This window comes from Erpetoichthys calabaricus, chromosome 5, assembly GCF_900747795.2.
Source record: "Erpetoichthys calabaricus chromosome 5, fErpCal1.3, whole genome shotgun sequence".
NCBI lineage: Eukaryota > Metazoa > Chordata > Cladistia > Polypteriformes > Polypteridae > Erpetoichthys > Erpetoichthys calabaricus.
The window spans coordinates 203,073,843-203,099,389 of record NC_041398.2 but is presented as its reverse complement, the minus strand read 5'-3'; the positions used below and the strand labels follow the sequence as shown (position 1 = coordinate 203,099,389).

Below are 25,547 nucleotides of genomic sequence, written 5' to 3'. Positions count from 1 at the left end.
TGCATAAAATAAAATATAGAAGGCCAATAAGTTAAAAGGGTGCATGCTCAACAGGAGAAACATGTCTGTGTTTTAAAATGCTTTAAATTATATTTCTTAAGCATTTTTCTTAGGAGCTTACCAAGATGCATGTTGATTAGCCCGTGCAAGTAAGATTTTCGCTTTACACTGTAAATGGGAAAATAATGACCCTATAAACATCTAAAATATTTAACCAAACTATTAAATAATAAAATGCATTTAAGCTCATTTTAATGGTGCATTTGTATTTATTTTTTAACACAATACCTGGTTGCATGAAGCAATATTTTATAGATAGGGCAGATTGGCATTTGAACCCCCAAATACTCCCCTAGTGGTTCACTTGTGCCTAACTGGCACTTTCGAGGTCAAAATGAATCCAAACAAAGTCTGACTTGATAGATTTTGACATTTGAATAGAAGAGGAGAAGATCTAAATATCCATAACTAAAGACCTATGCCGTATTATATGACTTGGCTTGAATTTGGATTTGTTCCATATAACTGTTCTCTAAATCAGTCTTTCACATGTTAGCTATAGTCAGCTGAGGTTTGTATTCTAGTTTATTCAATTAATGTAACATTTAAAAATGATTTCAGATATAATGCATGTCAGTATAGATCTCAGAAGAGAATATGACACACTAAGCTAATCTCAGATATTTTTCAAGTAAGCAGATATCTTAGATATTGCTGAAAACTATCATTTTATTTGTCAACAGCCTATATACTGTTATAGCCTAAAATGCTGCCCAAAATCTGTTCCTTTTTGTGCTTGATGGTACCAGGATAGGCTTTGCTACTACTGTATATGACTAACTTTGAAAAATATAGGATTAAAAACCTGATGAACAGATTATGTCTTTATTTTTTTCTAAATATAGTTCACCTTAAAATATTTGACGGCACTGTACAGTAGGTGGTGATATAACCTTAGAAGATCCAGCATTCTGGGTTCAAATTCTGGGCCTGGTTATTGTCCATGTGGAGTTGGTATGTTTTCTCCATGTCTGCATAGAAAGTTGATTCTGTTCATCTGGACATTAGTTTTTTTCCAGGGAGATACGTTACATCACCCATCCAAGTGACTTCCTCAGTCTCAGTTGACTGCAGGTTTCTCCAACCTTATAAACAGTACCTTTGCCTAATGACCGAAACTAGCACCATTGATTAACAATGGGCCGTGTGATCAATGATATGCAAATTGTTCATTGATCAATGGCCATGAGTACAATTCACAGAGAGTTGGGGAATGGCTGCAATCACAGCATTGTAAGATGGTGAAACATGTACTCTCCTCGGTTCAGAGATGTTTCGTTCCTTTTTCACGCAAAAGGCTCAATCCAGCGTTCCTCCCTGTCCAGGATGTGCACATCTTCATCACTGAAAGAGTGACCACTGTCCTGTAGGTGTAAATAGACTGCGGAGTCCTGGCCTGACGAGGTAGCTCTTCTGTGTTGTGCTATCCGCTTTACCAGTGGTTGTTTGGTTTCCCCCATGTATAATTCACGGCAATCCTCTTGGCAGTTAACTGCGTAAACTATATTATTCTGTCTGTGCCGGGGCACCCAATCCTTGGGGTGGAACAATTTTTGCCATAGCGTGTTTTGGGGTTTGAAAGCCACCGAGACCTGGGGCCTCATGTATAAACGGTGTGTGTGCACAAAAATGTTATAGCCCTGGCAATAGTAGAATGTAGAAAGAAGGCCTAAAAGTTTAGTTAATAACTACAGAGAATGAAGGCTTTTACAGTTTTTGAACACTTCAGCTCCAGAATGTTGTGATATTACAACATCAAAAGGGCAAAAAGTGTTGAGCAGGCACCAAAATACAGGAAGGCCAGGCCAGACCAGAGGCCTCATGTATAAATGGTGCGTACACACAAAAATGTTGCGTACTAATGTTTCCACGCTCAGATCGCGATGTATAAAACCTAAACTTGGCGTAAAGCCACACACATTTTCACGATAGCTCTAACCCTGGTGTATGCAAGTTCTCCGCTCGGTTTTGCAAACTGGCGGCACCCAGCGTCAAAGCAGTGCTAGCGTTCCTGTGTGGTTACCCTTTTTTTTTAGATCCACATCCCTGACGCGGCTTTATCATATGCTCTGAAACAAACTGCATATTATATATTAGTTTAAGGCATCTGATTGTAATTAACCTGTAACAATATAATGGTCCAGGGAAAAGCCAAAGTATTCCAAATACTGTAACTACTTTAGCGTTGTTACTCTCATTGCACCTTCTTTTTCTTCTTTCAGCTGCTCCTGTTAGGGGTTGCCACAGTGGATCATCTTTTTCCATATTACTCTCACTGCACCACTCGGAGTATTTATATCACTATATCTGAGTGGGGAATCACAGATCTACAGCATCTGATCGGAAAGAGAATTATCAGTATACAGCATCAAGCACACGCTGCCTCAGCCATGCTACCTATTTGAACTGCTCTCACACGGCAAACGCTTCAAAGCCTTTCCTGTATGGACCTCACGGTTTCACCCCAAGAACTCTAAATGCACTCAATCAGTCCATCAAGTGCTCCTTGTAGAACTGTTTGTACTTATAAGTACAATTACCTCACTGTAATCTTGCACTACAGTTATATATATTGCACAACCTGAACCACTTTATAAAGCGCGTATTTACAGTACATATGATGACGATATCATTTTTAAGATGAAATGCAGCAAAATATGTTTATTATATTATACAGATAAAACTTTAACTTCATTTAAATAATCTATATTGTTAATAATTAAACATGTGCGGACACGGTGCCGCAGCGCTAGTGAGGAGCTGGCACTCCATTCACGGATTGTTCCTGCCTCACGCTGTGTTTTTGCTGGTGCTGATGCGACACTGGAAGGATAGATGGATAGAATAATTAAACATGTACTATGAAGATATTTCAATGTTCCTTAAAAGTTTTGAAGAATTGGCATTCTAAGCTTACAGATGGCTTAACGTCTATTACAGAGCTGATTGTGTGGCGATTGGGTATTTGGAGAAAGACAGGAATTGGAGATTAGTACGTTTGAAAGAGACAGTACTGCTACAATAAAGTATTTCATTGAAGGTTGCGCATGGCGCAGCAAGCATCTTGTATGAGACACGAACAATCACTGTGCCACTGTGTTCCCATGTTTAATAACACGCTTTAACTCCTATCATCATGAAAATGATATCATGTATACATCTGAGTATTTTAATTATTCAGAGAGCTGTAATATTATGCATGTAATGGATTCTGTGTACTGTTGGAGGAAGAGAAAGCCCGGAAGCACGTAGTGATTCTCACACATAGAGCACATAGAAGATCAAATACAAAACAAAGCATTTAACGTGCTACTTTAGTTACGATGGGATTTGAGAAACTAGTAAATTAAACGATTTTAAGATGAAGTTTATGATGTTCTACTTTAATGACAAAATAAACTACGTGATTAAAGTGGAAATTTCGAGATTAAAGTTGACATTTCGTGCTTTTTTCCCACTGTGTGCCTTTTTTTTTCTATGTACCCTAATAAGCTTTCATATGACACTTAGATGGTGGGCTACGACTCGCCTTTTCATGGCGACTTTGATATGTGACAACTTCTTTTTAATTTCGGGCACTGTGCGACTTTGTGAACTTGAGCTTTCTAGTTTCTCCGACACACTATGTCACTCGATCAACTTCCTTTTGTTGTTTATACCACTGTTTAAACCAACAAAGAGTACGTTTTTCCTTCCCTCCACTTGGTATTCGCTGAAATTCTTCCATTTTCCCTCGTGCTTTTGCCATTGTCTTTTCACAGAAGGCTGAGCTTAAAGGCTATTTATATTGATTTGCATATTCAAAGAGGAGTAATTCTGGGAGGAGTTGGGGCAGGACATTACAGAAAAAAACAGAAAAAAACTATGTCCAGATGAACAGAATCAACTTTCTAGAATTTCCTTACCTGGATTATTGAGCATACATAGAGAGATGTCTGCATGGGTTTTCCTCAAAGTACACTGGTATTCTTCCCACATCAATAAAGACATGCTGGTTTGGTTAACCTCTAGTTTCAAACTTAAGTGTGGATGTTTGTATGAGTGGGCCTTTTGATTGACTAGTGACCTGTCCAGGGCTTTTTCCTTTTTGAACTCACTTCTCCTGAGATACGCTCTGGGAGGTATTCTATGAGGCCATAGCCTCACTTAAATCGAGACGCAAGGCTTAACTGATACTGGTTTTAGTTAAAGAGGATTGGGCAAATCATGCTTGGTAACCAAGGCAGATAAGTGTCATGTCTTAGCCTGCTCCATACCATGCTATATGTGAAACTTGAGAGTTAACAAATTCCCATTTGATGAGAAACAAAACCTAAGAGAAAGGTTATGGTCTTCTGTTTTTGTAGCATACCTAGTGTTGTGGAATTTTAATCTTGCATGTTCATTACAAAGTGATAAAACTTTATAACCTAAATTATCCATTGAAAATAAATGACCTTTAAATTATGTCATTCATTGGCACCTTTTTTGTCAGTGACAGGGTAGTTTAGCATATCTAATGTTGATGCATTGTTACTTACACTAGTTTTTAAATTAATAAAAAAAGGAAAAAAGTGTCTTTCATAATGATAAAATCATCAGTTATAAAAATACCAGTTCAAAGTCAGTAAATCTCTTAACATTAAAGTAGGGCAGAGATATGTAGTGTACAAGACAAAATGTCACACCTTCAGTCTTAAGATCAACCCCGGTGTACTCCTGTCCTCGCGTAATTGTGTAGAGCTTTTAAATTATCAGCACAAATAAGAATTAGAAAGAAAGCCACTTGTCCTTTTTGATACAAGTCATGACGGTATTTGTATGTACATGGTAAAATAATAAAGCGTAACATATATTAAACAAATTAGAATTGCATATCTCAATAATTAAATGCATCCTTTATTATTTTATAATAATCCATTTTATATTTTTCCCTTAGTAACATATTAAAAATGCAAAAATAGGAACACTCATTATAAAATTTGTGAAGTCTGGTTTGACACTTGTGATGATGATTTCCATAAAGATGTTTGCGGTGACATTAGATACCTAAAAAGTCAGTTTATTTTGAACAACCCTATGTGATCGACCATGGCGTGTCTTCTTCTTCTTCTTTTTTCTGCTGCTCCTGTTAGGGGTTGCCACAGTGGATCATGCTGTTCCATATCTTCCTGTCCTTTGCATCTTGCTCTGTTACAACCACCACCTGCATGTCCTCTTCTCACCACATCCATAAACCTTCTCTTGGTTCTTCCTCTTGCCTGGCAGCTCTATCCTTATCATCCTTTTCCCAATATACCCAGCATCTATCCTCTGCACATGCCCAAACCAATGCAATCTCGCCTCTCTGACTTTGTCTCCCAACTGTCTAACCTGAGCTGACCCTCTAATGTACTCATTTCTAATCTTGTCCATCTTCATCACACCCAGTGGAAATCTTAGCATCTTTAACTCTGCCACCTCCAGCTCTGTCTCCTGTTTTTTGGTCAGTGCCACCGTCTCCAGCCCATATAACATAGCTGGTCTCACTACTGTCCTGTAGATCTTCCCCTTCACTCTTGCTTCACTCTGTCACAAATTAATCCTGACACTCTTCTCCACCCATTCCACCCAGCCTGCACTCTCTTCTTCACCTCTCTTTCACAATCCCTATTACTCTGTACAGTTGATCCCAAGTATTTAAACTCATCCGCCTTCGCCAACTCTACTCCCTGCATCCTCACCATTCCTCTGACCTCCCTCTCATTCACACACGTGTATTCTGTCTTGTTCCTACTAATCTGTGTCTACTCCTTGAAAATTTGATGAATGTAATAGCTTGGATTGTCCCTAATTAATAATTTAGGGGCAGCACACACCCCTTAGCATTTCCTGATGATTACAAAATTGCAAAAAACAATTTTATATGCAGTTAGTTGAAGCCATACATTGCAAAGTCAACTTGTCACAGCAAATGCCTGACCATTGTGAAAACTGTTTGCACCAATTTAACTTTTTTTAGTGAGTCTGTGTAAAATGTACTAATCCAAAGTTGTATTAGTAATAGTAAAGATATTTCAGATTCTCAAACGTCATGGGTGCAATAAACTGCACTTGTGTGTAAATAACTACAGTGCCAAGCTGATTAGAGTGGACTATGTAAAATGCAAATACTTCATTGCATCAATGCACAGGTCAGTCCTTTTAAATGACACTGACTGGAATGTCCAGTTATATTGTGCAATCTTACATTCTGATGAAGTCAAACTAATCAGCTGGAGTGACATTGCCCCTGTCATAGAAGCTGCACCCTTCTTTTATTGCTAAATGCATAATATATATTTGAATACTTGTTTTAAGTGTTTCAAGTATAATGTTCACAAACTAATGTTTCTGGACTGTAATGTACTTAGGCATTGGTGTACTATAGATTTTCTTGCAGCCTCTCTTACTTTTTTATAGTGGACACATTTCCTTTTTTATCTTATTATAGATCAACTATTATTTCTTGATCAACTGCTAAATAGACTGCCACTGTCTCTGTTATATGTTTTTTTTTTATTTTTAAGATAATTAAATGAAACCCTTAACTTTTTGAAGCTGTCCCACAATATACAACAGTTTCATGCTTAAAGCCACAGGTACTCAATATGTAGATTTGCACCCTCCCCTGTCTTTTTTGAGTCCTGATAGATGTCATCGACAATCTGTTGTCACGGCTGGTTAAATCTCTCGAGTGCATACGTAAACATAGATTGCCACAGTCCGCTTTGAGTTAACAAAAAACATTTTGCGAGTCTCGATTGCAAAGCCTGGTTTATTCAGGCAGGGTTTACTTAGTTAAGTATCGCTTTCGTTAGCATGCTTCATGAAATAACCCCCCTGCCCACAGAGACCCCAAATTGGATTAAGAGCATTTGAGAATGTTATGCTATCTCAAGAAATACTTAAATGAATTATACTCCCAACTATCAAACATTTTGTGTTTTTTTTCTTATCTCTAAAATATTGTTTGCATCTTGAGTTATCTCCATTTTTAGCCTTTGCAGGATTTTCTTACAGTTGTGTTGTATACAAATCATAACCATGTTATAGTGGTTGTCAGTTGTCCCAAGTTAGCCAGTTATACAGTATATCAAAATTAAAGTGATTCGGGTTAAATGGGAAGAAATATTCTTAGACAAAGGTACATGGCATAAGGTTAAATGAAGCCTATTACATCAGATGTTGTGGAAATGGCATTGTTACCACTGATACTACACAAAATGGTGGTGGTTGTGAGTGAGAATACTGAAACAAAATGATGATTAAAAAGCAAAAGAACAACAAAAAAAGGACTGAGGTAACACTGAAAAATTATAATACACAAGTCAAAAACCCAGTTTGTGATAATCTGTAATGAAGTCAAAATGGACAAAAAGCTTCACCCTGGTCTGTACATATCTCTGCCAACATGCAACAGAAAATATTACTATTCCTTAGTCTACCATCAGCAAAGATTCTAAAAAAGATGGATGGCTTTTATGGAAGGGAAAATTGAAGAAAGTCTCATCTATCCAAAAATTCCTTGGAGGACATGGCCATGTTGTAAACAAACCACAAATCTTCTGATACAATGTCCTTTGAATAGATTCGACCATTATGGTTATTATGCACCATGTTGAGTGGGTGATAATCAAACACAGGATATCACCACAACAATTTAACACATGCTATAGAGCATTCTGTTAGAGAAGTGATGATCGTCTATTATTTTTCATCAATAGGATGCTTTGCAAGCACTGATTTCACCAATTTACCCCTCTTTTCACTCACAGGAATCTTAGGAAACATGATAGGCTGTCTGTCTGATCCACTAGCACATTCCAACTAAATTAATGATAAAAGTCTCAAAGTTATGAAATGAACATGTCAAAGACCAGACTTCAACCACTTTAAGATTCTGTGGTGGGGCCTTGAGACAGCAGTGCATAATTAAATGCCCTTAAATGAACATCATTGAACTGAAGTAAGGCTGTAACAGTAGCAAACTGATAAAGACAGTTATTCATTCTAAAGGCTGTTACACGAGGCACTGGATTGTGGAGTGTAACTTTTCGTTCATGAAATGAGTTCTGTATATTGCCTGTATTAAAATAAACATTACACAGTAAAATCACTTAGATGTTTTTTTTTTATCACCTGAAGTTAGATTAGTCTAATTTTAGAACTTCCACGATCCTGACATAGAAATGAAAGATGGTGTACTTAACGTTTTCACATGACTATAGGTTAATACATTTCCAATGACCATTATGCTAAATGTTATTTTGAAATGTATGTTGTACTATGAAATTTCAAATTTTATTTTTGTTCAGGCATGTTAATGATTCTTGTAACAAATAATCAACTGTAATTGTCACCTAACACATCCTTACCTGGTGAGGCCAATGCTATTTTTCTACTACATATCATTGACTAGTCAATGAGTCCTTTTACCTAGGCTAAGTTTACCATAACAATAAAATAAATAGGATATCTAAGTTGTTTTGTGCAGTCAGATGTGATTCTCAAATAAGTTAATAATTTGTTAAAAAACTTGTAGCTAATAGTGGCGAAATCAGCCTCTCCAAAGCCTACACTAACAGGGCTTCTACTTAAAACACTCACCCCCCAATTTCTCTAGTCTGTGCACTTTAAATTGCCAGGGTTTCTATAGATGGGTTGAAATCAACATAGACCTTAGCATTAACGTATTCAGTTTGTTTAATGCCATTTGGTATGCGATTTTTAAAACCATTGTTAATATATGTGATGTGCCATCTATTGGAATGACAAATGCAATGTGTTTTATTTGTAAAAATGTTTGTGATATGCCATATTTTGAAATGACAGAAAATGGCAACCAGATGGACACCATCCATCCATTATCCAACCTGCTATATCCTAACCACAGGGTCACGGGGGTCTGCTGGAGCCAATCCCAGCCAACACAGGGCGTAAAGCAGGAAACAAACCCTGGGCAGGGCGCCAAGATGGACACACAGAAACTTATAATTTTATTAAGGTTGATTAATTATCTGGCAGCTAGTCAATTTTTGAGTCACTAAAGAACCCTAAAATGAAAGTTTTTAATGTATGAAAGAGAAATTGAACTAACATAAAATAATTGTTAATTAAGGCTATGCTGCTAACAGAGATCTTAATCAATAGAGACCTCCAATCTGGGAGGAGCAATGCACATTTCTTTCTGCACCAAATCTTTCTCATTGCACAAATAGTTTAGGGGTCATGGAAGTTTGGTAATCATCTCTATGCTGTATGTGTATGGTAGCTTAGGAGATTGCTTTTGTCTATATATACAATATTTTATAGCGCTTTGAGGAAATGCAAAAGTTTGGGTTCTGACCATTTTGGTCTGTGCTGTTCTGCCCCTGTATTTGTGGCAAAATAGTTTTTTTCACTAAATGAGTGTTATGCTAAGTTAGTTTAAGTGGGTATAGAGCTCTGCCACTTAATGTTTCTGAGGATTGTAGAGTATCCACTTTGGGATATTAGGGTTGCATCCCTGCCACTGACAGATGATATTATCCCGTTTGCCTCATTAGACTATGAGTGGTTCACAGATTAGTATAATACAGTCAAGAATAAAAATTAGCCCCTCCAAACAAGAGGCCGTGGTCCTATGCAAGAAAAGTGTGGCTCGCTAGGTAGATTAATAGGGGTGTGCAGGGTTGCTTCAACTAAAAGTGTTCAGGCACTCTCGGGGCTTGACCAAGTAATCAGTACAGCTAGAGCAGTTTTCCTAAAGTGTTACTAGGCTGTGGTGATAAAGCATGAAACAATTCTCCACCCAAGCTTTCATTTTACTGCTCAGTCTACATCCCCATCATCACCCATAGTCACAAGCTATGGGTAGTGACTTAAAGAATGAGATAGCGAGTGCAGCCAAAATGTGATTACTATATAGAGCAGCTGGGGCAGATACAGTATGTTAAGATGGGAGAAAACTGGTGGAGAGATTATATCTCTCACCCGACATTGAAGTGCCTGGGGATTCTTTAGAAGTACCTGAAAAGTATTGCTTGGGATAATAAATGTCTCATCAGGATAAGTTAGTGAAGAGTGAATGAATGATTTTTATAAAACATAAAACATATACATTCCCAATTAAGTAGTTTCTTATTTTGTAATGTAACTTGGTACTTTGTTATTTCACCCAGAAAAACTGACATTTTATTAAGCCCACTGGGGAATCAATTAAATATAAACAATTCTCCTAACCATATGAAGTACCAGAGTTCATTTCATCTTTTTTCCTCCATTGAAAATCAACATCTGTAGGCTTTTTGTTAAAATCCTGCACTTTGAGAGTCATTTAACAAATTAAATCTACTTTGAAGTAATCACTAAAATTCCTTTCAACCATGGAGTCAGTGAATGCAGTTTTATTTATTTAATTATTGACCAATACAAGTTTAAAGTTTTGTAAAGTCATTATTGTCACATATGCAGAGTACAGTGAAATTCAGTGGCATGATTGGTACGTATCATGACCTTATCTCGAAATGTATGTCTTTCTTACCTAAACAAATCTCAGAACATTTTAAAATATCATGATTTTGTAAAGACTCTATCCCTGGCTTTAGCAATAAACAATTTATTGTAAAAATTTAACACCTCTAGCATACCATGGCTAGAGAGATTCTAACCTATTTACCACAATGCAATTAGCAATGGAGTTCGGATTTTGCTGAAAATACAAAAAATAAATTGCTTTACAAGGTACATGTCAAATGTTTTTTATTTAATTTTGCAGATGAACCATTGTTCACCTTTCAAATACTTTAGTATCTTTGAGTGATTACTTCATAATAAATCTTTTCCTTTCTTCACTCTCTAGGTGGTTAGGAGATTAGTTATCTGATCTGAATATTATGTAGTACTGTATGTTTTACTGGTCTCTAATAAATGCAATGCAATTCACGGTGCATGGAATGATGTTAAAAAAATGAATTGGTGTCATTTTTAATACACTATATTGTATATGCTGTAAGTGATACAGGTATGAAGGTGACTAACAAGCAGGTTACCTTTGTCGCAGACAGTAAACTAAGGAGATTGATGTATAACCTAGAATTAGCAAAATTATTATGGAAAGTTCCTCAGCAAAATTCACAGTTAAGGAGATATGTTGGGTATTAAGCTTGATGAAAGTAAATGTAAGATTTTACACACATAAACTAAATATATACGCTATAATTACATAAACATGGTCTGAAATTTAAAAAAAGACTTAAGATTTGACTCAACACTGTCTGTGATCAAAGAGTGTACAAAAGCAATGCAAGAAGACTGCCTTGTAGCATGCTGTATTATGTGCCAGTCTCAAGGTAGGGCAACCAGTACAAGCAATTATTAAATGTTTCACTGTCTGATTTGTCAAGCACTGCACTTTCCCCTGTGGTAGAAGACATTCAGGCCAGAGATACCATTTTTCTTACAATACAGGCATATCCTTCAAGATATGCATTCTCTGCATTTTTGATTTGAACATTAAGCACATCAGACTACATTTGGTTTGCTTCAATCAACAGTATAAGAAGAGTTTAAATCAGACTAGATATGAAGAGTTGGCATTGCTGGCCTCTTTCTGTGGGACTTGTTCAAATGAGGCACCAAAACAAATTTCCTGGGATTTAAAAATAAGCCTAACTGTTGTAGCAATACTAAAAAAACCAAGTGGGATTAAGTTTGAAACATTCTAATAGACAAACAAATGAAAAAATAAATAAATGAATAAAAGTAGTTATGTATATTCAAATGCCACATCATCCATAAGTTAATTTGATTAAATATTTCTCAGTCCAGACATCAAAGTCAACATTTCACCCACACTTGGCAGCCATGTGTTGCATGCTCAAGAGTAAGCTCAGCACACAGCTTGGTCATATTACAACCAGAGGGGCGAACTGACAACATGGTATACAAAGAGATCCTTAACAAATAATTATTGGTATATTTTCCCTCAGTTTATTATTTAAAATTTTAAAGCAGGTATTTTGCTAGTAATAATATATAATAAAGTTCCTTTTATTTTCACCTAAGGAGAATGGTGATTCTTTCAGGGCATGGAGTCATGTTTACATGTTTATGCAATGGAAATGGCTTTAATAAATATTTAAAAGCTACAAGATGAAAGCTCTGTGATAACAGAACAAAACCAGGGCACCATTAAAAAGACAAAGAATATTTTCCCCAACAATGTGAGCAGTACAGCATGACCGTGAACTGGATTAAGAGGGTTTGAATATATGAATAATAGGGCAAAAAGAGGAAACAAAAAGGCAAATCTAGTTAATATATAAGAGATATGTATAAGTACATCTGATTATTAGAAAGTAAGATTATGCCTTCATCTATATTTATATGTTGTTTGCACTTACTTTATTTTGAATCAATTTGATAAGGGTTCACAATATTTTTTTGCTTACAGCTGCATTTAAGCTTCTTCACTTAAAATGATCATTTTTTGTAATTAATAATGTTCCCTATGAAAGATTTTTATGATGTAATTCAATCATACAGGTAAAACAAACACATGTGCAATTGTTAGTCAACACATTTTGCTCTATTAACTAGGTTTATCTTTTGGTTTAAAATATGATCAAATGAAATTAATAAATTAATTGTATGTCTTGTAACATGCACTAAGTACTGTGATAATATACAGATTAACTCCTGTAAACCAGTTTACTGCCGACAGCCCCTATTACATGTTTGACTTGGTAGACTAAACTCCAATTAATGAGAACCTTATTTTTCTTTTTCTTTTCCTACAGTTGTCCAACACATCAAGCGTCATAATATTGTCTTGAAGCGAGAACTTGGAGAAGGAGCCTTTGGGAAAGTATTTCTGGCAGAATGCTATAGCCTTTGTCCTGATCAAGACAAAATCTTAGTAGCTGTCAAGGTATCTAGTTCTTCAATTTCCATTATTTATTCAATACTGCATAAGGAAAAGGTTTATGATTAATCATATTTTAGATTACTTGACAATATACTGCACAGATTTGATAATGGTTAATGGAATGTCATAAAAGCCTGCAACCTGATACTAAGGTGGCTTACATAGTAAAATGTTAACATTGTTAAGTCAATAAAAAACAAAGCTTGGAGAGAAACAACATACCCTTTTGGCTTTTCAGATATGTGATAACATTAAAAATATATCATTCATTAAAAATACATGTCTTGCCAGATTGGTAATTCTCTCTCACATGGCCTTTTTGGTGACATGCCATCTTGATGCAATTGATTGATCAGTCATTTTTCTGTTCTGAGCTAGATTTATTGTAAGATGCCTGTACTAATGACATGCACCCCTTTCACTATATACAAGACACAATCTGTTATCGGGGTTTTCAAGTGGCGTGCATATGTAATAGTCATGAATCCATCAAACGTATCACAAGACTTATTCATAATTAATTTCTTGTGATATCAGATTAATTCTACATTACAATATGTTAAAGTCACAGGGTATACATTTTCCATGAAGCCTTTGGTTTATAAGCAGTGTATTGATTATTAAGAATTTAATATTAAAGGTATTATAAGAACAATAAAGTTTGTAAACGGCTATAAAGAAAATGTTAAACAATTTATTTTGAAAAGTTTGGACAAAACATGGGAGATAATAATTGGTATCATCCAGATGTCAGGCATGCATGCCTAAGACAGCCGTTACACTGGTAACTTTATATTAATTTTATTTCCTTTGGATATCCCATATTTAAATAGAAAAGTCATATACCACTGACTCACTCATCACAAAATCTCCCGAACCATGAGAACTTGGGACGTGAAATTTGGAATGTAGGTTACCCTTGGCCCATAGGTGCTTGCTAAGAAACGGTTTTAAAAATTTTGTGGTCCAAGCACAAAATTTCTTATAGTTTTTTAGACCCGTTTGTATGTCTGTCCGCTTTTCACGAGAGAAATACTTAATGGATTTAGATCAGGTTTTTTTTCTATAATTTGCTTGAACATTCCGTTGATTTTGCGACTTTCTTATCGCGCTAAGTATCATAGTTCACTTGCGGTACCGATTTTTTAGCGCAAATCTGAGAGAGACTCATCGGGCTGTGGGGAGGGGGGTGGGGCCCTCCTCACTCACCTGTCTGCCTTGGGGCGTAACCTTAACTCCGCTTAGTTAGCGAATGAAAGAACTGCTTAACAGATTAAGATTTTTTTTTCTATAATTTGCTTGAACATTCCGGTTGATTTTGCGACTTCTCTCATTGCACTAAGAATCATAGTTCACTTGCAGGAGTGATATATTCGCGCTAATCTGAGACAGTGGCTGTGGGCAGAGGGGAGGGGAAGAGTGACGTCAGGTGTAGAAAGCCGGGCTGGGTCCTCATCATTGTCCTGTTTCACTAATACGCGGGCGAAGTATTTTTATAAACGATTTCTGTGGCATAGAATACACAATGCCTCATAAGCACACTCTGAAACCAAGGACAGGAACAACCGGAGCCAACCAATCAGGTTCTGAGGGTGTAGCAAACAAGCTCCAAATAACATTAATCTCAATGGGTGCAAAACCAAGCTGAGACGCCCTTTGACAGTAATGGTTTATTGTCGCACTCTTCAACAATAGTTAGCTTATCTTGCTTCAGATCAGGTCAGTCCCTAAAACAAATGGCTTCCAATATCTGGTGCATTTCTTTCCTACCCCCCGCAAAAGTTTTTCTTGCTTGTTATATTCAAACCTTTAGCCAGTTTCATCCCTGTATGCAAATCTACATAATTTGTCTGCTAGACCTTGTGATAAGCTATACCTAACAATATCTCTGCATCCCCTAAAATAAAAAATTACTACAATACTCAATTTAAATGTGTACATCACCTGTACCTCAGCCCTCATAAACTTTATGCTATGCATTTGGTTGATTATCTATTCTGTCACTTGTGAATTTTAAATGTCTCTGGTGCTTTTCTTTTTATATTTTAAGATTGTTCCCCACTCCTTGTTTTCTAGACTGATGATTCTAACTACTTGTCCTCTATTCTCTATATTATCATTCCCCTTTTGCCTCATATGTTTCTTCTCCTGCATCTCTCTGTCCTTACACTGACTTTTATCCAACAGAGGTTATTTTGTCTGTGTGTCATCTCTGCAACACTGAGTTGTTTCTTCATTTTAAATATTTTTCTATCTCTTCTCTCAAGATGGCTACAAGAGCGGGTTTGTGATCTGGTTTACATAAGTTGTAGTACTGTATTTCATACTGATTTGTAGAATTGTATATAAATATTGTAAAACCTAACACTCAGTCTTTCATTCCTAATGGAGACTGGACAGACAAGTACATGTCGGGCTGAGCTGAACATTGTCTTCTTTAGTCCGAACAGTTAGTAAAGTTATTAGTGGGAACAGCAGCATCACCACGCTGTCCTAGGCTTTCAAGTCTAACATTATTGCAATCTCAATTTTAAAAGATGCAAAGAAAAGTAACTTTTTCATTGATATGTTTCTGTTAAATAAATTGAATATATTAGTAGTTTTTATCTTATAAATGTGTAAAAAGTCTATATTTTGCATAAATAGTGCCATTAACAAAGTGGACCACAACAGGATGTCCTAAAAATCAGAAAAGAATCTAATACAAGCCAAAATGATATGAATTACTTTAATTTACCAGCACTTAGTGTACAGGACTTTAACTTGGTAGCTTAGGATCTGCTTATAACAAAGCAAACACAACATACATACAGTATAACATAAATAACATAAGTTAAACAATATACATTACAAACAGTTGCAGAATAGTGCAAATTATGTGCAAATGAAAGTGCGTGTGTGTATAGTGTGCAAGCAAGGAAGGCAGGCTAAATTTCTGGTTGGTGAGGGCTATGACTAAGGGAAATAAACTGTTTAGTTGTCTATTAGTTTTAGTTTTAATTGACCTAAACTGTTTACCAGAGGGGAGTTTATGGAACAAGTGATGATCTGTATGAAATGAGTCATTGGTGATTCTTTTGACATGGTATGTGACACTAGATGCATACAGGTCTGCAATAGATGGGAGAGCACAGCCAATTATTTTCTCAGCAGACCTTACAACACACTGTAATTTATTTTTGGAGTGGACTGTTGCTGAACCAAACCAGGCAACAATAGAGAATGTGATCACAGTTTCAAGTATGGCTTTCAGAATAGTAGCAGAATGGGCTGGGAAAATTTTAATTTCATTAGTTTGCATAGGAAATTAAGCTACTTTGAATTGAGCTACTTTAGTGATGGAAGTAGTGTTACTGTCCCTACAGAGAGTGTTTGTAATAGATGTGCCCAGAAATTTAAAAAAGATTCCACCATATTGATTGTAGTATCATTCATTTCTAGAGGGTGAGATTGTAACTGCTGTTTGCCAAAGTCAATGACCATTTCCACTGTTTTGGTGGTATTGAGCACCACGTAATTTGTAGCACACCAAGACAAAAGACGAGTCACCTCATTTCAGTATGTTGTTCCATTTCCATTAGTAATTAGTCCAATAATGATGGTGTCATTGGCGATCTTAATGATTTTTACTGAAAGGTCAGTAGACGTACAGTCATTGGTGTGCAGGGAGTAGAATAGAAAAGAAGTACACTGCCTTTGTTATGACCAAGAGAGAGCAAATTACTGAACAACGACTTAAAATGCCCACTAGAAGGGGAAGCTGTCACACAAAATGGAAAACAAAAAATCTTTATAATTAAAAGATTTTTTAACAAAAATGCACTGTGGCACAAAAATAGGCTCCAAGGAGCAAAAAGGTAAAGACAATAATGCCTTAAAAAGGCAATTCTAAAAGCAAACAAAATATTAGTCCAAAATCTAAAGAGTGGTTGAAATACATAACACAGAAGTCAAAAAATCCAGAAATTCACAAAAAGCGCAATAACAGATAACCACTAGAGAAACTCACCACACCACAAGTGCCTTTAAATGGCTGAGGGCAGGCCCTTTACAGTGATGGGCAGGTCCTCTTGGGGGATCACCCACAAAACTCTCCAAACATCAAGAAAGATAAATAAATACCCTAGGTCAGGGGTAGGCAACGTCGGTCCTGGAGTGCCACAGTATGTGCAGGTTTTTGTTCCAACCCAGTTCCTCAACGAGAACTCAATTATTGCTGATGAAGCACATATTGCTTAAGTGACATTTTAATGCTTCATTTTAGTGGTCTCGCTTGTTAAGGTTCTCCAACCTTAATTGCTTATTTCAATCTTAAACTGCTGCATTCAGTGTTTTAATTGCTCCTTATTAGCAATAAGATGTAAAACAGGGGTAGGCAATGTCGGTCCTGGTGAGCCGCAGTGGCTACAGGTTTTCATTCAACCCAATTGCTTAATTAGAAACCAATCATTGCCAATCTCAGACATAATTTAATTTTATGGCTTGTTAGTCTGTGCAATGTAAGGCTTTTATATCGTAGATTTTTTTCCTTTCCAAGGATATCATCCAAATGATATGAAGCCTAAAACAGATCATTTTCAGTCTGTCACATTTTTCTATTAAGTGTTTTATTAAATCAAACCGTGCATGATGAACACACACAGATGTAATTGGAAAAAAGCTAGCTGGAGAACTGCTGGCTGCTTTGTCTTTTACATCTTATTGCTAATAAGGAGCAAATAAAACACTGAATGCAGCAGTTTAAGATTGAAATAAGCAATTAAGGTTGGAGAACCTTAACAAGCGAGACCACTAAAATGAAGCATTAAAATGTCACTTAAGCAATATGTGCTTCATCAGCAATAATTGAGTTCTCGTTAAGGAACTAGGTTGGAACAAAAACCTGCACATCCTGTGGCACTCCAGGACCGACGTTGCCTACCCCTGCCCTAGGTTCTTGTCTATAAGCCGGACTCATGTATAAGCCAGAGTCCAAAAAATCATACGAATTTTTAAAATAAAATCGTATCATAGATAAGCCGGACTCATGGATAAGCCGAACGTACTATAACCTATAACTAATAGAAGGGAGGGAGGTCAGTGGTCTCACTCGCACCCATTTAATTTCTTTAAGGGGGGAGAGAGTGTGAGATATTGGCGTCTCTCTCACTCCCCGCATGGCGCGGTTGGAGCGGCCGGAGCGCGTTCTTTCTGCTCTGGGCGTCGCTGAGTCAACACGCGCGCGTATCGGTCATTTAAATTGTGGTTTTATATGTAAGCATATTTAAATATATATCGCGGATTTTTTGCTGGTTCGCGGATTTCTGCGGACAATGGGTCTTTTCATTTCTTGTACATGCTTCCTCAGTTGGTTTGCCCAGTTGATTTCATACAAGGGATGCTATTGGCAGATGGCCGAGAAGCTACCCAACATACTTTTCTCTGTCTCTCTTGCGCTGACTATCTGTGATCCTGACGTATGGGGATTGAGCAGGGGGGCTGTTTGCACACCTAGACGATACGGACGCTCGTCTAAAAATGCTGAAAGCTGCTATCTTGCTATCTTTTGTAAAGCTGATTCCTGAAAAGACATGCTGCACAGTGCTTCGCATACTTAAAAGCTCGAAGGGCACGTATTGATTTTTGACTAAAAAACAAACTCTGTCTCTGTCTCTCTCTCTCTTCCTGCTCCTGACGGAGGGGGTGTGAGCTGCCGCCTTCAACAGCTTTGTGCCGCGGTGCTTCGCATACTTAAAAGCCAAACAGACATATTGATTTGTTTGCTTCACTCCTTTGAAGAGGAAGATATGTTTGCATTCTTTTAATTGTGAGACGGAACTGTCATCTCTGTCTTGTCATGGAGCACAGTTTAAACTTTTGAAAAAGAGACAAATGTTTGTTTGCAGTGTTTGAATAACGTTCCTGTCTCTCTACAACCTCCTGTGTTTCTGCGCAAGTCTGTGACCCAAGCATGATAATATAAAAATAACCATATAAACATATGGTTTCTACTTCGCGGATTTTCTTCTTTCGCGGGTGGCTCTGGAACGCAACCCCCGCGATGGATGTATAAGCCGATATTCTATTTTTTCATTTTCACAACTTTTTTCCTTAGATAAGCCGCGGCTTATAGACAAGAACTTAGGGTACATAGAAACTGAATGACCAATAATATTAAAAAAACCAAAGGAATGAAAAATTAACCAAACTAAGTGAAACATGACAGCCCAGAGGGCACCTATGCTAATATGGAGACTGTCTGAAAAGTGGGAGCCCCTCTGTAACATACTGTTTCCTGCTTGTCAAAAAACAATAAATCAATTTACAGATGTAAGTATTTAGTTCAGTATTTATACATTTACTTGTAGTTAATGATTGTGCAGGGACATTGGTGTTTAATGCTGAACTGATGTCTACTAATAGTATTCTGGCTTAAGTTCCTTTATAGTCCAGATGATCTAGCACAGAGAGCAATCCCATGTTTATGACATCATTCAAAAATCTATTTACATTATATGCAAACTGAAGTGAGTCAAGATGAGGAGCAGTAACAGATTTCTGATGGATTAGAACTAGCCATTCAAATATTTTCATTAGAACTGATGTAGAACTATCCTATTTGAGCATGATAACCAATGTAATCATGTGGACTGACTAGTGAGAATGCTTAACACAACAAAAAGGTATAAAAGCATTTTCATGGAGTTGTATAATTGGAATTTCAAGTTCAGTGTCAGGAGATCTCCAATGTTTTTGTAGGTTGTTACAAGACAAGCAATGAAGACAAATATTCTGTGGGGTTGAAATGTAATACATGCAAAATGCTAAAAGAGTGTGCAGAAGTAGTTACAGTTGGGTGTTGGAATAGCAAGAATAGGTACTTCCATAAGTCTTACACGTGTCCTGTAGTCTACTGTCAGAAGATCCCAGGTTTCTGGTAGGTTCATGCAGAGTAAGCAGTAAGAAACAGTATTCTTGGGTGCTGACATCGGTTTTACATCTCAGTCCTAACATATTAATTGTTGTGAGATGGTGAGCAAGTCCATTAAGCTGCATGTACTAGAGTTGTAAAGAATAGCAATGTATACAAACAGCTATAATATAGTTCAGCTATTGTAACATGCCTTGGAATGGTTTACATTACATGAAGGTGGTTTGAACAGTGACAGACATACATTTCTTTCTATTTACTTGGTGATCTTTTTTGCTTTTAAATTAAAAAGCAGGCGGCACAGTTAACATGGTACATGGAACTCTCGTATGTTGCCATTATTTTCATGGAACTTTGGGATAATACAGAAAGCAACCTCTAACTTTACTAACATAAATCTAAAACTATACAGAAGATTCAGGCCAGTTCACCAGGTGCCCAGAGGTGTGTGTGAAACATGTTCATTCCTTAAGGGAATGGCAGCCTTTATGTGACACATGGTAAGATGTGGAATAAAGGGTAGAACATTATATTTTGCAGTGGTACAGAGCTGTCTTTTGATTTCCATAAAGCAATGTTAGAAACGTCATGAATGAGTTCTTTTGCTAACTGTGTGCTCACTTTTCTTGGTTATGTTTTTGAAAACACACAGCGGTTTTGAGTTATAGAATATCAGCTGATCAAAAGAACAGAACAATGGTTATTTGCTTTGCTTCACAGCCTTAGTCACCTGGGTTCAATTCAAGGCCTGCTCACTGTTTATGATGTGCCTCATCATTCTCTAAGCATCTTAGCAGTATGTGTTTTCTCCAGTTACCGTGGTTTACTGGTACATAACAATGATATGCATGTTAGGGTGATTGGTAACTCTAAACCTATGGAGTGTCTGTATATGCAGGAGTGACCTTTGATTGACTGGTGTCCTTTCTAGGGCTGGTTTCTGCCTTGTTCTTGATGCTGCAGCACTCTAAATATGCAAGGGATCTAAAATAAGGCATAATAAAAATGAAGCATATTAGGGTAACCGTTATGTTCATATAAAATGAACATGAAAGTGTTGTATAAAATATGAACTGTATTGCTTATTACAGTTTTAGGGCTTCATGACCATTAGAAGACAAAAATATGAAGATTATCCCCTTGTGAAGCAACTCTAACCTCTCTAAAATATCATCAATAGCCATTAATCTAAATAACAACTTTAAGGTGCCTTCTAAAACATTCTGCCCTGAATTGAAGAAATCATTAAACACTTTCTAATTCTTACTGGCTGCTAAGACCCACTGTTAAACTTCCTTTAAACTGTTTCTGCTGTTCTGTTCTTCTTGCACGTGTGGCTCGAATAACTGCACCATTCATTTTTTTTATCTACAACGTCAGACAAAACCTTGGTAAAACACAGAACTCACTGCACAACAGAAACATTTAAAGGGAAATCAATTTGTAAATTATTTAATACTTAAGTTGGCACGTGTTATAATATACCATAATATATCCCATGAACCATGTGACCTTTCATAACAGATTTCCTAAGACATATTTCCATCGAATGTGTCATCTGTCATGCTAAATCTGTAGACCTTTAAATGAACCTGGAAAAAGAAAATAAAATGAAAAGCAATCGTTGTCCAGCAACTATTGTGCTTGGCTTTTAATAACATATAATTAACCCCATGACATCTGGAACAAATTACAAGTGTTAAAAAAAATCTCATACAGCGTATATGTAGTCATTGGATTATCACGGCAGCCATCACAACTAGACAGATGGAGAAAAGCCAGCCTGTTTAATTTTATATTTGTCCATCATCATAACAGTCCTGCCATCTCTCTAGAAGGCCATTTTGACCTGATTGTGAAACAGAATAACAGAAAGAATTAAAAATAAATAACCTTTAACCTTACACTTAATGTCATGTAAAGTTACTTCAAATACCTCTGCACACAATTAACCATTTTAAAGATGTACAGTACAAGCACAGAAACATAATAGTGCAATGAGTTTCTCTGCCTCCACTAAGTGCTTAGAACGTATATGTGATTCTGGAGTAAAATATCTTCTAGGGTAGGTTTCATATGGGTTTCCTCCTGGGACTTCAGATTCCTGCGATGAAAGACATATGCAGTGTAAATTGACAACCCTGAATTGCTCTTATATAAACAAATGTTGGCATTTTTGATGTCTGCCCTACAACAGAATGTTGTTTTATCCTGTCTTGCACATATTACTGCTTGAATTAGATAAAGTGTACTTCCAAACCCCAAACTAATTAAAGAACATAACACTAATGCTACACACACGACTAATTTGAAATCACTTAAATACCATGTCTTTGGGAAATGGGTCAATGCTACCCACCATGCAACTGGACAAATAGATGAATAGATATTATTTTAGAAATAGAGTTCACATAATGTAATCTAATATTGATGTTAATGCTAGAATCAGTATTTACTAATAAAAAAAAAACCCTTTCATTATGTTAGAAACAACATCATATATATGTTTTTTTTTTATTGTGCTATTTAAAATACTTACTGTCCCTCTCTATCTCATGTAATATAAAGGGAAAAAATGGCAAGTAAGAAAAGTTTTGGCAATATGTTATTGAGGACTTTGCATGTCCTTCTGTGCCTCCAAACAGGTTAAGCAATTTGCTTCGTCATGGTGCAGCACCGTACTCTTCCGTCTTTCGCTCGGTCTAAACACAGACTTTCAGCAATACAGTTCTTTAAATGTCCAGTGGGGCAGAAGAGGCAGAAGTGACATCAGTGGGTTGCGTATTCTGGACTCTGGGTGAAAATAGATATATATACAGTATGTACAGATTGTAGTTATCATTAATTTGTATGTGCATTGACATTACTGAGTATTGTCCTTCCAGGGCACCCAGTGGATATACAGCTGAAAGCATATTGCCCACTGGCTGCATTCATCTTGCCACACTGGTATTTTGCTTTTTCATACCTACTGTAGGGTTCTCTCTCTTGCCCATATGGCCCTGCTGGGCTCTGCCCTTGACTTGTGTTCATGTTTTCTGCCTGACAACCTATTGTGTACTGGGCGACACATTACTATATAAATATTTATAATAGTATGTACTGTATGCATACTGTATATAGTATGTGTAAATGTATTGTGATATATACAGTTTGTTACTGAATAATATTTTAATTCCATTTGAAATTTCATTTTCAGTATTATTTCAGCTTAGGCAGAAATCATCAATCTCATTACCAGGAGCATGATAAGTTCAACCTGTCCCTGAGTGTATATTAGTAAGAAGATAGTTGCATATGCAGCAAATTAAATAAATGAGCTGTTCCTGCTTCTTAAATGAAATAGTGTGTGTTTATCATTCTAGTCTTACACTTATATAAGCATAATGTTAGGTCCCAGGAGCTCTTGAGTAATGCTGCAATTCGTGGCCATAGTAGTTGGCAAGATAGATTGGCAGGAATGTGTTTGAATTGGAAACAGTAACACCTCATGGAATTATAAATCCTCAATTTGATATTTTTAACAAGAAACTCCACAAGTGCAAAAACTTCATTTATCTATTTAGAGTTGTATTTAAGTGCAGTACATTCTAAAACATTTTACAAGTTTTGAAATATTCTTCTGTGTCTTGTCATTCTATGTATTCCATGTAATCAGATTTTACATAATCTGTAATCTATCTTTTCTGATCTTTATTTCTTGCTACATATTCTGGATGTACTTTTACAGATCTGCATTGCTTCTTTATTAAAGCTACACGGAAATTCCTACAATTTTTCATAGAGACTGATAAGGAAGAATCTTATTTGTAATGTTTTAAAAATGGCATTTGAATGATAATATTAATAAATGGCTACACATTTTCCAGCTCTACCACGTGTTTGAAAAGTAAACTGTATAAAGGGTTTTTCAGGATGGCTTAACCTGAGGAAGTGAGTCTATCAGAGGTGATGGGTAATTGACTGATCCTCTATGACATATCTTGTTGGTGGTTGTTTTGACAGTGAAGCAGAGAGGATGGGGTCATAATCCATACAAAATGGTTTCAAACCAATGAAACAAATTTATCTGATTAAAGATGTATCAAATTGTAGAGTCAAAAGGCCTTGTGTATAACTGAATGCCTCCATTGCTGAAATAAGCAGACCAGTAGGGTTTACATTATTCCTACACAGCAGTTTAAAATGCCAGTGAAACACACATTCAGACTCTGAGAGCGCCAAAGTGAGACAGCTTTGGAATGTTTCAGCTTTCACAGCAGGGATTAACGGAGGCTTGTGAAAAGAGAAAGATTGATTTCTGGCTAAGAATGTTTCCTTTTTGCTGTTGGGACAGGAAGAGCCCACCGAAGGCTGTTAAGATGATTTTCTTTATGTGTTTTGCATTAAACAAGCACGTCTACAGAAGCCAGAATAAAAATGTCACCCCTGTAGGATAAAGAAAGTGATGAATTAGTTTCAGCTAAATTAAGACCAAAGATATTTCCAAATTCCTTAAGCTTATTATTTTTTATTATTTGTTTTATTTACTTTTTCAGCTAAAAACATAACTTTTTAATTCTTCACGTTTTTCTCGCTTCAGCATTTTGTGAAAAAGCAAACATGCCGCGTTTAAAGTTGTTCTCATTCTTTAAAATAAACCTGTAAGTGTAGAAGCTCTACTGTTACATTTCTTAGATAATTTACTTTATTTATTTTTTAATATTTCAAAAGGGTTGCAATTGCTACTGCTTTGCACATTTCCTATTTTTTACGTAGTTATCCTACATTAACCCAGATTCAATGCTGAAAATAAATCAAGACCTCCAGTACCTGTTAATAAAAGCTACAGCTAAGACATTAATTTTCTGCAAAGATTTGTAAGGCAAAATGGTTCCTTTAAATAGGAAATAATGCAGAGATGCAATGTACAAGCAAAGCTTGACTCTGGGTATGCTGTAAGTATATTGTTGGCTTAGGGGAATTTACTTCTCAGAGCTCAAAAATGTGCTTTGCTTTCAGCGTAATTTGATTCTCCAGCTCTAAAGGAGCTCAACTTGCTATTCTGAACACTTTAGAACGAAGAAAATGGTGTTCTTTATCTGATGGGAAACCCATTAACAGTTCTGGTTTATTTTTAACTAAGGATAATTTTTGTAAGTGGCTACATTCATTTAAAATAATGATAGCAATCCACTTCTTTTCTTTTTTAAAGTGCAAGATAATCATGAGGGGAATACTTCAGGAGTAAAGAGAAGTATATTTGGTCAGACCCTTATTTTTCTGTGCTTTGCTGTCCTTTACAGACTTTGAAAGAAGCCAGTGACAATGCTCGCAAGGACTTTCACAGAGAGGCAGAGCTCTTGACCAACCTTCAGCATGAGCACATTGTGAAGTTCTATGGGGTTTGTGTGGAAGGAGATCCTCTCATCATGGTCTTTGAATATATGAAACATGGGGATCTTAATAAATTTCTCAGGTATTAAACTTAACCATGCTTGTACCGTTATGGTTGTATTGTGTCTCCTTACGTGTAAAGTTTAGTGTTAAATAACAATTACTCTACAGCTTTGTTTCAACTGACATATGCCATGGAATTTTTAACAAGTTATTAATGTTTATAAACACACAAGCCCCTTATGTTTCAATTAAAACTAAGTGTATGATTTGAAATATATTGCTTCAGTTACA

The 25,547-nt window shown here is 36.3% G+C and overlaps 1 protein-coding gene across 1 annotated transcript in view; it reads left to right on the top strand.

Annotated features, from left to right (window-relative positions):
* The window catches only part of ntrk2a (neurotrophic tyrosine kinase, receptor, type 2a), a 243,282-nt gene that overhangs the window by 157,696 nt on the left and 60,039 nt on the right, over nucleotides 1-25,547 (top strand). Inside the window, exons 13-14 of the mRNA XM_028802412.2 lie at nucleotides 12,840-12,970; nucleotides 25,163-25,335. Coding sequence (XP_028658245.1) covers nucleotides 12,840-12,970; nucleotides 25,163-25,335 — 304 coding nt within the window. The remainder of the gene's footprint in view (nucleotides 1-12,839; nucleotides 12,971-25,162; nucleotides 25,336-25,547) is intronic.